This window comes from Odocoileus virginianus, chromosome 19 (assembly GCF_023699985.2).
Source record: "Odocoileus virginianus isolate 20LAN1187 ecotype Illinois chromosome 19, Ovbor_1.2, whole genome shotgun sequence".
Classification (NCBI taxonomy): domain Eukaryota; kingdom Metazoa; phylum Chordata; class Mammalia; order Artiodactyla; family Cervidae; genus Odocoileus; species Odocoileus virginianus.
In genome coordinates this window covers 22,767,194-22,780,562 of record NC_069692.1, presented here as the reverse complement: position 1 = coordinate 22,780,562, position 13,369 = coordinate 22,767,194, and the positions used below count along the sequence as shown (strand labels likewise).

Genomic DNA, 13,369 nt, shown 5'->3' with positions numbered 1-13,369 from the left:
TAAAGAGCACCTGGTATACACCTAGTAATGTGGCAGATTCTGGACTTAGAAGGGTTAGAAAGAAAGTAATAGTTATATTACTATATATGCCAGACAGTTGCTGGTTACTAGTATTTAATCATAATAATCCAGTGAGGTAGAAATTATTAAAACTAATTTTACAGAGGAGGAAATGAAGGCTCACAGAAATAAAATAACCTGTCCAGGGTTTCTCAGCAGCAGTAGGGACCTGGAATAGGGGTGTGGGGCAGGAGGAACACGAGGGTAGTGCCAATATGACTATTCCTACAGACAAATACAACACTCAGTGTAGTCAGTCCTTTATCAGCAATGTGAAAGGAGGCTAGGACTGTGGGAAACCAAACAGGATCTTTTGGGAATGGGCAAAGGAGTTACAGAAGGCTTTAAAGTGGTTAATCTTTGGGTTGTTACTTTAAGGATGAGTAGATTTATAAACTTCAATGCCAAGGTTCACTCCCACCTCCCCTCATCCCCAATATATCAACCAAAATAAATTACTTACTTGAAATTGAGAAAAACAATTTTGAGAGAAATCTTCCTCAGATATTTTATTCCATAGTTTTAAAACAAATAATATGATGACAGATTAATTTTTAGGTTGCTTTTATGTGGCTTGTCTTGGTTTTTATTCTGAAATGAAATTTAGATTAGTCATTTTCTTGTTCTGAGAAACTAGGAGTATGCCAACATGTTTTAACTTCACATTTTTTTCACATATCAACATGTATTCTTACTTACAGAGTCTTTCATTTCACCATCTCAAACAATACCTAATTTAATATATAAATTACTTTGAAGTATAAATATATATGCAAAATAAGATAGTTCTTTTAATTCCTGTTATACTTCCTTGGTAATTATAATAAATAGAAGAAAAATAGAAAACTGTTGTTAAACTGTTATATATTACACAAGCATTTTTGAGGTAACACGCTTTTTTTAATTCTTTGAATCATTTATATAGTAAATGCTCTCTTAACCCAAAGAAAATTAAATAACTGTCCCCAAGGAAACTGACCTCAAAATCTTGGTACTTCCCACAGCTATCATCTAAAAAGAAAACAGAATTGGACCAAAAAACCTTAAATTTTCCAAAGACAATTACTGCCCTTTTTTCTCCAAATTTACTTTGTTAGGCATATATTCAATTTCTGCTGCAGAAAACAGTCCAGTTTGCCAATACTAATTAAGCAACAAAATATTTTTCACTTAAAAATGAAATACTTAAAAATCTACCGAGAACTGGAAAAAACACAGGTCATCTGGAAAACTTAAAAAATGACAAAAAATAAAAACAAAAAATACCCCACCCAACCACACACCAAAAGGTTACAGAGACTGTCATTAAGAGGGTTTTATTTATAAATTGTTTTAGCCTCAAAATGCACCTACTTTATGTCCAGACAGTGAAGAATTTTTCTTTAAATTGCCTAAGACACCTACTCCTGCCTTATCTGGAAACTCTAAGTTGACAGAATTTCACCCAGTTTATTGTACCTCAACTCCCATTATTTATTTCCTCCCTCATTCAGTATCACTGTGGCAGTCAGGTACCAAAGTGACATACACCATCCCATTGTTCCATATCTTAGTAAGTTTCCAAGTATTTCTCAGGAATATATAAGGCTAATGGCAACATCCTCTGAAGCCTACTTAAACCCAACCTACTTAAAAACTCATTTTTCACTCATTTTTAATTGAACAAATTCTAATCCAACCAAAAGTAAGACCAGAAAATGTTTAAGTACAGCACCAGAGGAACTCTGAAAGGTCTCCTGATCCATCGCCTTTCTCTTTGGAAAACTATATACATACAATTCTAGTACCAATTTTTGTTTATATCTGTCCTAAATTCTTGTTATAGACTAATCTATAGACATATATGTTATAGACATTATTTTTTAATAAGAGAGGGCTACAATCATCACAAAACAAATCCAACTATTCTACGAGAAGAGTCTAAACACTATTGAACATAGTAGGCCCTCTGAGATTTCTAAACTGTGTACATGCTTTTTTTTTTTTTAACAATTTCTCTAAACGTCTGTATGTTTGTCTTTTAATTATAACCAAGGCCTTTCCAATTCTCAGATATGGGGAGACAGTGTGAGGTAGTAAGGGCTGAGAGTCAAAATCCCCAGTTTTTAGACCCAGCCCCACACCAACCAATTACAGGATACAGGACACTGAACAAATCCTTGAGTTAATCTATCGAGACATCCGTTTTCTTTAAATAAAATGAAAGAATTTCACCAGAACAGTGTTTTCCAACCCCTTTCACATTGTAAATAATATTCATTCAGCACAATAGCCAACAGGAAGTCTTCTGGAGGCATCAACATTGTGCTTGATGAAAAAAAATTATATTTTCTTTATATAATTATGAAAGAAAATTAAACAAAGCTTGTAGCAATATGAATGGATTTCAAATCCAACCTTTTCCACATTAGGAACATTTCAAAATAACAATGATGCTTAATTTTTGCAGAACATACATACGCTATTAGGCAGTCACCTTGTAGCAAGCTAAATGGCAGCTAAGCTGATCCAATACAGGCAAAGTACAGGCTAATGGCTAGGCCCCAGAGCAACATCCTGCTACCCTGTCCTTCCATCATCAGATGACACTCTCCAAAGCACCCAGAATACAAACTCCAGTAACAGTTTCATGATCCCTTCTCCATAAGAGGCAGCTACAGTCTCTGGTTGGCTGAAGCAGATTTCAAGTATCAATGGTAAAGCACTTCCTTTAACGTACTTAAAATACCAAAGAGAGCAATAACTGCTGGCTGTGCTCATCATGGGGCTTCCCTGGTGGCTCAGATGGTAAAGAATCTGCCTGCAATCCAGGAGACCCAGGTTCGACTCCTGGGTTGGGAAGATCCCCGGGAGAAGGGAATGACAACCCCACTCCTCTCACCTGGCGAATCCCATGGACAGAATCCCAAAGGGAGCCTGGCGAGCTATAGTCTACAAGGTCGCGAAGAGTCAGACACGACTGAGCGACCAACACTTGTGCTGTGCTCATCATGCAATCTGCTTAAGGAACCCCACAGCCTGCCTTCAGACTCCACTCCACTAGGGTCGACCACCTCCAGAGAGCCACATAACATCAAGTGGAAGCTCTGAATTAGAAGACCTCTGTTAAAACCTAAAATTAAACAGTACTGCAGTAACCATTTGACAACTAAATATTTATGACTACTATGACCTTGTATTTTTGCTCTTCCTTACCAATTGTTGCAAGTAAAACATAATCTAAAAAAATTAACTTTGAGTATCACACGCACAGTGCAAAAAACCTCCAAAAGTTACTGAAGAGTATACTTAAAAAAAATTAGATTAACACGTTTGTCCTACTGTAGGCCACCAATTACCCTCACTGGAAGCAACCACTGTTACAAAATTCTCATGTATCCTTTCAGATATATATGTACATATATATACAATATATATTTACTTATAAATATATATTTATATTTACATATAAATATTTAATTTATATTATATATGTGTGTGTGTATATATATTTTTTAAGCCACACAAATGGTAGCATACCACATATGGAGCCTTGCATTTTGCTTTTTTTCCTTTTAACATATCTTACACATGGCACCAGAGCAGTACATGTAGTACTGTCTCACCACTTTAAAGACTTGCCTAGTACTCCACTGAAGAGATAGACCATAATTTACTTAACTACTGATTTACACTTAGGTTATTTCCAACCTTTTGCAATGTCAAACAATCCTGCCACAAATATTCTTACATGCTCATTTGACACATATATAACATCTTTTAGAGGATAAAATCCTTCAATGAAGTTGCTAGATCAAAATGTACATGAAAAATAAAAGAAAGAATAAAAAAACAAGGGGGAGAAACTCCCTGGCAGTCCAGTGGTTAGAACTCTGTACTTCCAGGGGCCTGGGTTCAACCCACGGTAGGGTAAGCTCCCACAAGCTGTGCAATGCAGAACCCCTCTCCCCTCAAAAAAGGAAGACGAACTACCAAAATATACATGCAACTTAAATTCTGAAAATGACTTCTAAATTGTTTTCCATGGAAAATGAACATTTTATACTCCCACCAGCAATATGCGAGAATGCCCATTTCCCCTTCTCTCATCCTCCTCAAGTTATACTGTATAATCAATCTTTTCTAATTAGGTGATAAACGGTAATGTTGTAGTTTTAATTTACATCTTCATTATAATAAAATCACATGTCTTTTCATAAGAATTCTCTCTGCTCACTTTTTCTACTGGATTATTTTCTAGGAGCTCTTTGTATATTAAGAGGAAACTAGTCTTTTGTGAAAAGTGTACAAATAAGCTTTACCAGTCTATTTCTCTTTTAACTTTATGATTTTTGTCTCTATACAGAATTTTACTTTACATTGTAAAACTCAGCAATCTGGCTTCAGTTCTGTATCATACTTTGAAAGGCCTTCACCATTCCTAGATTAAAATAATTATCTTACGTTGTTTGTTTGTTTCTACATTTAAATCTTCTGACTCATCTGGAAGCCAAGTTTTTACTTTTCCAGATGACTAAGTAGGTATTCCAACACTCAGTATTAAAGAATCTTCCTCCCTACTAATAGGAAAGGTAGCATCCACTATCATACACTTAAGTTCTTACATACAAGTCAATTTCTGACCTGCTCTATTTCATTGCTATTTCATTTTGCTGTGTCAAAGACATGCTACTCTGCAAAACATTTTAAAATTAAAATCAGTTTACATAAAAATGAGTATATAAAACCAGAAATTATTGGCCTTCTTTAATATAAGAATAATTCTGCAGTTCCTAAACTGAATTTATATAATCAAATTCAACACTTTCATCATGCAATCAGATATTTCAGTTGATACTTATTTGGCAGCCCAATATCAAACTCAAGGCTTTTTCTCATATTTCTGATAGTTTTTCCTTAATTTTATATATATATTTCTTCCAAATTATAAAATCAATACATTCTCTGCAGAAAAGCTGAAAAATACAAAATACACCTCCCAGAGATAAGCAACCTTTCTATTTCGGTGCATTTTAAATAAATTATTATTTCATAAACAGATTTTTCCAACATAATATACTGATAGCACTTTCCTGTATTATTTTATATAACATAACAATCATGAAAACATGATTTTAAAGACAAATTCTACTAAATATGCCCAATTTATGTAACCACTTCTCAGTTGCTGAACATTTGGGGTTGTTCCCTGTTATGCCTATCATCTATTAATTCTTGCAACAAATGCTTGAGTTTCAAGCTCTGTGGTAAGCAACCACTGGCTGTATAATGGTGAGCAAAAATGAACACATTACCAGCATTTATGGAGGTAACTGGGAAAAACAAACGTTAATCTCCTATGTATTTAAAAATGACAACTACAGCAAGTGTTATGAAGGAGAGTTTATGAAGCTTTGAGAGTCTATGGTAGGGAAGGCTTCCCTGAGGAAAGATAAATTGGGAGTTTAGGTGAAGGAAAAAGAAAAACATTCTAGGCAGAGGGAACAGCAGGTTCAAAGGCTTCACTGTGGGAGGAGCATGGCAAGAATAAGGGACTGAAATAAGGTCAATGTGGCTGGAACATAAAGAGCAAGGCAAGAAGGACATGGCTCAAGCCATGACTGGATAGAGAGGTAGGGGCCAAACTGTGCAAGACCTTGTAAGACATGTAGACGCCACCACATAAGACATGTAGCTTTGTCCTTATCCTAAATGCAATGGAAAACTACTGAAGCATACCAAGTAGTAGGGGGATATAATAAGGTTTGCATTTTGAAAAGATCCCTCTGATTACAGTGTAGAAAACAGATTAGAGGGGAACAGAATAGATTGGGGTAGGCCAAGATTAGGAGGCTATTGTAAATGCATCCAAAAATGCTAGTAGTTTAGACTAGGGTGGTGATGGATAATGAAAGAAATAGACGGATTCAAAAGATAATCAGATTTTGTCAAAAGATTTACATTCATAGATCAAAACCCCTAAAACTAAAATTATTGGGTCAAAAAACATTTCAAGGATTCTGCTATGCACTGCCAAGCTACTGGGCCAAGAGCAGTCTTCTCTTCATTTGTGAGTTACCTTGCATCTGTTCCCCTATTAGAATTTTTAAAGTCTTTTGAAATTCCTTTAAAATGACTTAATCCATACTTCCTTCATGAAGCCTTCCCTGACTCCCCTTTTGGCCTGCCAGGTGGTCACTGAACGTGTCCTCTTTGAGTCCCCACTTTGTCTTAATACACATTTTATATTCCAATTAAACTATGTTTGAATTATGTTTACATATCTACCGTCTCTCCTACACTGTGAGCTTGTGGAGGGTAAAAGTTGTTCATAATGACGCCATTTAAAAATCAGCTCAATATATGTACTAAGTTCTCACTAAGTGTTCACTGAATGTACTGAATCACATATTACAAGATTCCACTGTGTCCACAGATTTTAGAGGACTCCCGTTTAATAAGCTTCTGATTAACTTACGGTTATTTAAGTTAAGCATAATACAGAAACCTCATAAAATTTGCAACTCGGGGTTCAGATACCTACTAAAGTGACTAATTGTGTTTGTGGTAAAACACTACATCTCAGTAGTGCTCCTGAAAAATCTTTCTAATATTTATATTAAATAGGCATTGTGTGATGTTAAAATATTGTTAAATGATTTAGGAAAAAAAAAAAAGAGGCTATGAACAAACAAGACTTTTATTAGAGAAATTATTTGTCATCTAAGTTGTTCATATTTCACTAGCTGGAGGAAGACTGGGCGGGGGGGAGGGGATGATGGCAGAGTTCCTTACAGTAATCTTAAAGTCAAGCAGCTCCCTCTATAGTCTGTTTGGCCTACTTTGTTTAATTACTTGCTTTGTGAACATCTCGCTCACACTCTACTATTTACTCCTCCTCTGCATCTCAGCAGGGAAGCTTTTGAAAGGATAATTCTGTTTTAAATTGATGCTGAGAAAGCTATCGAAGCTAAGCTCGACGTGAAGTGAGTTACATCAGGCAACTAATAAGCAAGAGTTGGGATGTGGTAACTGGGCAGCTTCCCAGATTCACCTGAGTCAGTTTCTCATAGTAAAGCCCTAGGATTTTTTTTGAAGTGAAATCCCAGAGCACTCACACCCATATTCAAATCTAAGTGAAAAAATAAAAACGCTGTCTTGTACTGTAGTTAGGTATAACCTGGGTTCCCTCCACTAAAACAAGTTACCAAAAAGTTGTTAAATTGCTCAACACATTGTATGTCAAATCAATACTCAAGTCACTTAAATGAGTGAAAAAAAAGCCAAAGATGTTTTCAGGTTTTTAAAAATAATTCCATCACTTACATATAGAAAATATAAGTGATTCTCTCAGGAACCAATATCCTCAATCAGCAAGGGATTAAATCAGTCAGGATTTACCATTCAAATCTGAATGTACCAGTTCTTAAAATACCTTTACAAATTTCACCAACTTAAGATATGAGAGCTTTTAAACCTAAGACACTAAATATATTTCTTAAATTACTCAAATATGCCCTCAAAACATAGGACAATAGGAAGTCAACTGGACTGTTTTCTAAAGCAGAAAAATATTTTTCATGCAATAATAGAAAAACTGAACTAGTAAAAATCTAATAAATGAATCAGTTCAAAATTTTATAATGTGCATCTGAAATGGTCACTTTATTTGGAAGATTTCTTCTGCTGCTATTTTTCACAATTTCACTTGAAACGCAAACTCAGTTTAAAAATATTTTCTCCAAACCAACGTAAGGAATTCAGGACTCCCAAAATTAACTACTATATAGGAAAAATCTTAATTTCATAGATTTACCGTGTTACACTTTTCCATTAATTTTACTAATTAGTAGATATATAAACATAGTTTGTGATTTCAAACAATAGATCTGTTTTCATTAAAAATTCTAGCATTCAAACTAGAGAACCAAATTGACTTCTTTTTTATATTATTTTCAAAATTTATTTTACTAGGTGGCTGGACTGCTTTTCTTTGGGGAGAGAATTCAGAAGCAGATAATAGTATAGTTTTTGTTTATGTTTATTAACATCAATTTTACGTGCTAGAAATGCTGGCTTGATCTCTGAAAGCTGTAAACTCTAAATGTATGCCAGTGACATCAAAATTTTTCACCTTTTGAGGAAACACAAAAATTTTATAGCAAATTCAATAATCCTTAACAACTTAAAGTTTGAAATTCTCTGTATCGTTTTGTATCTTTCAGTGTATATACAAAAAACTCTGATTTACATTATACATTTCAAGGTGTATTTTTAAAAATCCAGTTTTTTTTTTAGAGGGGAGTGATGCTGGTAATCTATTGTAAGATGGCCAAGAAAAATGAAGTATGTATTTCTTTCTACAGACTAGTTCACATCTATTTTTAATACTGAGAAACAAATGTACACCATATTCTTTATTTTTAAAAGATTTTTCATATAATAAAATTACTACTAGCTCACAGTGAAATTTTTTTCCACAAACAAAACTTGTCTATAAAACAAGGCCTGCAAATCACTCAAGGATACATTTAATGACTAGTGTAGAAAAAAAAATTATGTGTAGAAAAGTAACCCAAATCATATAAATTGTAATACCCAGTATATGCCACAGTATCAGCACGTCCTCTGATAATTTCAAAATGTGGCTGAATAGAGTTATATCAACATCACTATCTTATATTTCCTCTGTACCTGAAGTGAAAAAAACAGTATATTACACTGAAATTCCAATTAGAAATAAAGACAGCACCACTATACTTAAAAGGGCAGAAAAATCTATCCTTCAAAACATTTTATTGCCTCTATTCTCCAGCCTCTAAGTTTCAGGTGTTACACTTTCAACAAATTGTTAACAGCATTCAAATGCCCCATCTTAAAAAGTCCATATCATCAAAAGCTTTGTCGCTGTTTTAAAAAGAAATATCAAATATCATTCTATCAAATCTCACTAACAACACTGAAATTTTTAATGAAGAGAATTCATATTAAAAGATAACTGCTTAGAATGAGTGCTTGAGTTTGGAAAGTGCTATTATCTTGATAGCCCACAGGAAAACTGACTGTAGTAATAAGATGAATGGTGATGCAAGGAGCATCAAGTGGGAAATGCTATCTAAAATCCCATAGGGCAGTACATAGCTAGAGAGCATCTCTTTCTAGGAGGCAGCTCCATTATTTCACATAGGCAGTTCAAAGCGTTTAGAAGAGCAAAGCAATTTAAAACCTTGCAAATCTGGCCACTATCCTACTTATACTACCATAAATCCCCAAGAGCTTCTGAGAACGTAGTTTCTGTCTCCCCACCCCACTTGTTCCAGATAGTTTTTGAAAACAAAACAGCGTATTAAAAAGCGTATTGTCTTAAATGTACGTGTATTTAAAATGCAATCCTACAACCCAGCATAGAGACATTGCTTTAATGTTTGCGTTGCTGGGCTTAGCTGTGGTTCTTATGAAATTGACGCTATTAAGTGGGATGTTTTACAATGGGCGACATAAACATGCATTTCCTACTTCCGCGGATACACACTTCCCTGAAAGCAACGCACCTGGGGACGGAGCCCTGCCCCCAGACTCCGAGGCTTTACTTGAAACTCCAGAGTTAAGACCTGCCCTCACAGCAGAACCACATGGTCACTTCAATGAGAAAGATTATCTGGCCCCAGGCGCCACTCTTCAGCCCACAGCATCTCCAGAAGGGGCAGAGGAGAGCGCTGCTGAGAAGAGGCGACGAAGAGCGATTGACAACAGAACTGACACTTCCCTACTCCTCAAGCCGTTTCCATCAAGGGGCACTTGGGAGACGCAGAGGGTGTCCGAGGTCCCACCAGTCACCCACCTCAGAGGGGGGGCCCCTGCGCGCCCGCTCACGGAAGACATGGCGCGGCCACCTGACCCAGTCCTCCTGGGCGAGAGCGACGCCCGCTCCGCCTGCCGCGCGACCCCGAGTGCGGACCCGGCTCCCGACCGCCGCACGCAGTGTAAACACTCGGCGCCCGCCGCCTCCCCGCCTGGGGTTGGATGGGGGGAGGAGGGGGCGGAACGCTCGCGCGGACCCACATTTTTGCGCCTCTGGTCACGCTCGGGAGGAAAAGGCGAGGAGGGCGAAGGGGAGGGAAGACGCGGGAGCGATCAGCCGAGAGGGCCGGCGGCGTGCGCGCGAGTGCGCGGCGGGAAGAGCTGCCCGGGCGCCCGTCGCTCCCGCCCGCGCCCCGCGCCCCGCGCCCGCTTACCTGCCGGGGTCGCTCCGAAGATTCGCACCACCGGCACCTTCTTGACAGGGGCCTGGGTGAGGGGGGATTGGCAGATATCCAGCCCCTGCAGCGGGCTGGCCATGTAGTAGTCGGCAGTCACTATCCTCACTGAAAACATGTTTGCCGCCGCCGCCGCCACCTCCTCTTCACTAGCGACCTGGCAAAGGCAGCAGCAGCGGCGGTTCCTTCCGCAGCGGCGGCCCCACAGCAGCGGCGGCGGCGGCGGCGGCGCCCCCTCCCCTCCGCGGCTCGGCCCCCTCCCCTCACACTCAGACTCGGCGAGCCGCGGCGGCGGGGGGGGCGGCGTGGGCACTACACTGCTGCCGCCGCCTCCTCAGGAGCACCCGGCGAGGGGCGACCGGGGAGAAGCCCTCGCGCTTTCGTCGGTGCTGCTGCTGGTGCTACCGCCACTGTCGCCGCCGCCGGGAATCACACGGGCTCCTCGGTCCCCGGCTGCAGCTCTTGTTGCCATGATGATGATGTCACGGACGCAACCACTGGGGGAGGGGAGAAGGGGTTGTGTGTGTGAGAGCGTGTGGGGCGAAGGGAGGGCCAAGAGTAGTTGGGGGAGGGGACACGGCGGGAAAGGGAGGGAGTGGGGCGGGCACCCGAGCGGGACACCCAAGCGGGGGGCCGAGTAGGTGTTTTCTCCCCCCGCCCCCGGGCACGCAGCGAGGGCGGTGGCTGCGGGAGAGCCGGGCCCGCGCAGGGCACGGGGAATCGATGACTCGGCCGGTGGGCACGGCCACCTGGGGTGAGGGGCAGCGGGGGGAGGGGGCGGTGGAGCACCGATGTCATGGATGGGCTCGGAGGGCCCAGCGGGGAGGGGGGCGCCAGTGTTCAGGGTTTTTTGGCGGCTAGGCGGGATTGGCCGGAGCCGCGGCGATCGCGCTCGCTTCGCCGACCGCCATTTCACATCCTGCAAAGAAGGCGGGGGCAGCCGCGGAAACGGCCTTTTACAAGGTAAGAAAACCCGCCCGCGGGAGTGGGGCGGGGTGGGAGCGGGGGAGGAGGCGAGGCGCAGATCTCGTGCCGCCGCGGCCTCGCGGGAGGCGGGGGCGGCGGACGCAGCCGGCCCTTCTCAGGTAACGCCGCGGCCTCTCGCGTGGCCCAGGGGCGGTGCGAGGGGCGGGGGCGCGCGAGCGCGGGCTTCGGCCTATAAAAGGGCCGCCCCGCCGCTCCCTCCCGAACGTGCGAGACGCTGGGCCCCCTCCTCTTCCGCCGCCGTTCTGCAGTGTCTGCACCCGGCCGCTTAATGAGATTTATTCACGCTCGGCTCTGCTCATCTTTGCCAGGGGTTGGCAGATCCAGTGCACAGGGATTTCCCACCGCGGTGTTTTTCTCCCGCCCCTGTGCTTTCCTCTCGCCGTAGTATTTCCTTCCTTGGTTTCCTCCCGGGGCCTTCAGGCTGCGTCCCGGGCGCGCGCCTGGACATGTAAGGACTTGTCAGTTCCCAGCGACCTCCCTCCTCCCCTCCCTTCCCCGGCGGAATGTAGGATTAAGAGCCCTTCAGCGAAATTTTCGGCCAAAGAAAAGGCCCGTGAAAGTCACCGCATCAGATGTGGACTCCCAGTGTTACTCATTAACGGTTTGTGTGAGGGTTTACTAGCCTAAGGCCAGAAAGCAAAAGGGAAGGACCGTTAGACAAAACAACTTCATCCAAAAAGGAGGGGGTGCAGTTGTGAAAGCGAGAGGGGGAAAAAACAGGGTAGTAGGCGATGCAGCTGGGTTGTCCATAATACTGGAACCGTTAGGTTTTTTGTCTGACTTGGTCACTGACACTGGGCGTGACCTTGGGCAAATTGTTTTTTTTTTTTTTTTTTTTTTTTTTTCGGGGCCTCTGTTTGCTCATCTGTGAAACGAGAGTTTTCACTTAAAAATTTATAAGAGTTTCTTCCCAGCAAAATTATTTAAGCAGTAGACAGCAGAAACCGTGGTTTCAAGTTTGAAATAGGCCACTGAATTAGGACTTTTGACAGTCATTTTCAGTCTACCCAAATTAGAGATCATTCTTTCATACATGTATTTCCAGGTGTATTTTAATGGTTAGTAGGTTGCTATATATTTGAAGTGTTGTGAGAGATCCTCATTTGGAAATATTGTGGTTCTCAAAGTAGGAAAACCAGAAGGTTCAAAGGGACAGAGCACTGGTAAGCTGTCTATAAATTCCATGACATACAATGCTAATAAGAATCTGTGCTCCAGGGAATTCGAGACTGATTACCACATCAAATTAGCCTGCGTTTTCAACCTGAGAGCATGATTATAAACATAGGTAGCAAGATTTCTACTAATATACAGAAAATTACCTAGTATTTTAAGAGGCAAAATCTCTTAAGTTGATTTAAGTTTTAGAAGGCAATGGAAATGATTTTAAAAAAGGACTACCATACAAAATGCATTTTCTGGAAAAATACCTTGTACAAACTGAATATCAAATGCACAGTACCAGTGATTCTCACAGTATTCTATGCCACTAGAGTGTTCTTTAAAATTTAATATTTGAAAAAAGATTTAATAGTTTGGCCCTTACTAAATCACATTTTTGAGGGATGGGACCTGGAAATCTGTATTGTTAGCAACTCCACCCACCACTGTCGTGGTTCTTCGGTAATAGAAAATTATGAGTGCCTGTACTATATTACAATCTAGTAAATCCATAATATTTATACTATTCCTAACTAGAAAAAGGTAAAAGTGTTCTTGCCTGGGAAATACCATTGACAGAGGAACCTGGAGAGCTACAATCCATGGGTCACAAGAGTTGAACACAATTTAGTGACTAAACAATTACCATCAAATTCACAGATTAGCTATTTCTGGAAAATGTTTTCTTTCCTCCTACCTCTTAAATCAACATCATTTACTTTAAGAAAAGGCAGTTGCAACCACCATTCAGATCCTTCTAGAACTCCAAGGAAGGAATGTTCACTCTTGAAGAGAAACATTTGCACCATGAAATTAGGATATTGTGTCCAGTTGCATGTAATTAAATTAATGTTCAGATTGAAAACCTGACAATACTCCCCTAATTAATCACTGTCAAATGTGTTTTATCAGTATATTCTTCAGAG

At 40.6% G+C, this 13,369-nt stretch overlaps 1 protein-coding gene across 3 annotated transcripts in view; it reads right to left on the bottom strand.

The window, feature by feature from the left end:
- The window catches only part of REV3L (REV3 like, DNA directed polymerase zeta catalytic subunit), a 176,210-nt gene extending 165,319 nt beyond the window's left edge, over positions 1-10,891 (bottom strand). For 2 of the 3 annotated variants that reach the window (XM_020890382.2, XM_020890383.2), the window contains exon 1: positions 10,275-10,891. In XM_020890382.2, the coding sequence (XP_020746041.2) occupies positions 10,275-10,413 (139 nt within the window). In that variant the 5' untranslated portion in view covers positions 10,414-10,891. Of the gene's footprint in view, positions 1-523; positions 652-10,274 lie in introns of all 3 variants that reach the window. The other variant, XM_070449944.1, reaches the window with a different exon arrangement.
- Positions 10,892-13,369: the final 2,478 nt, after the last annotated feature.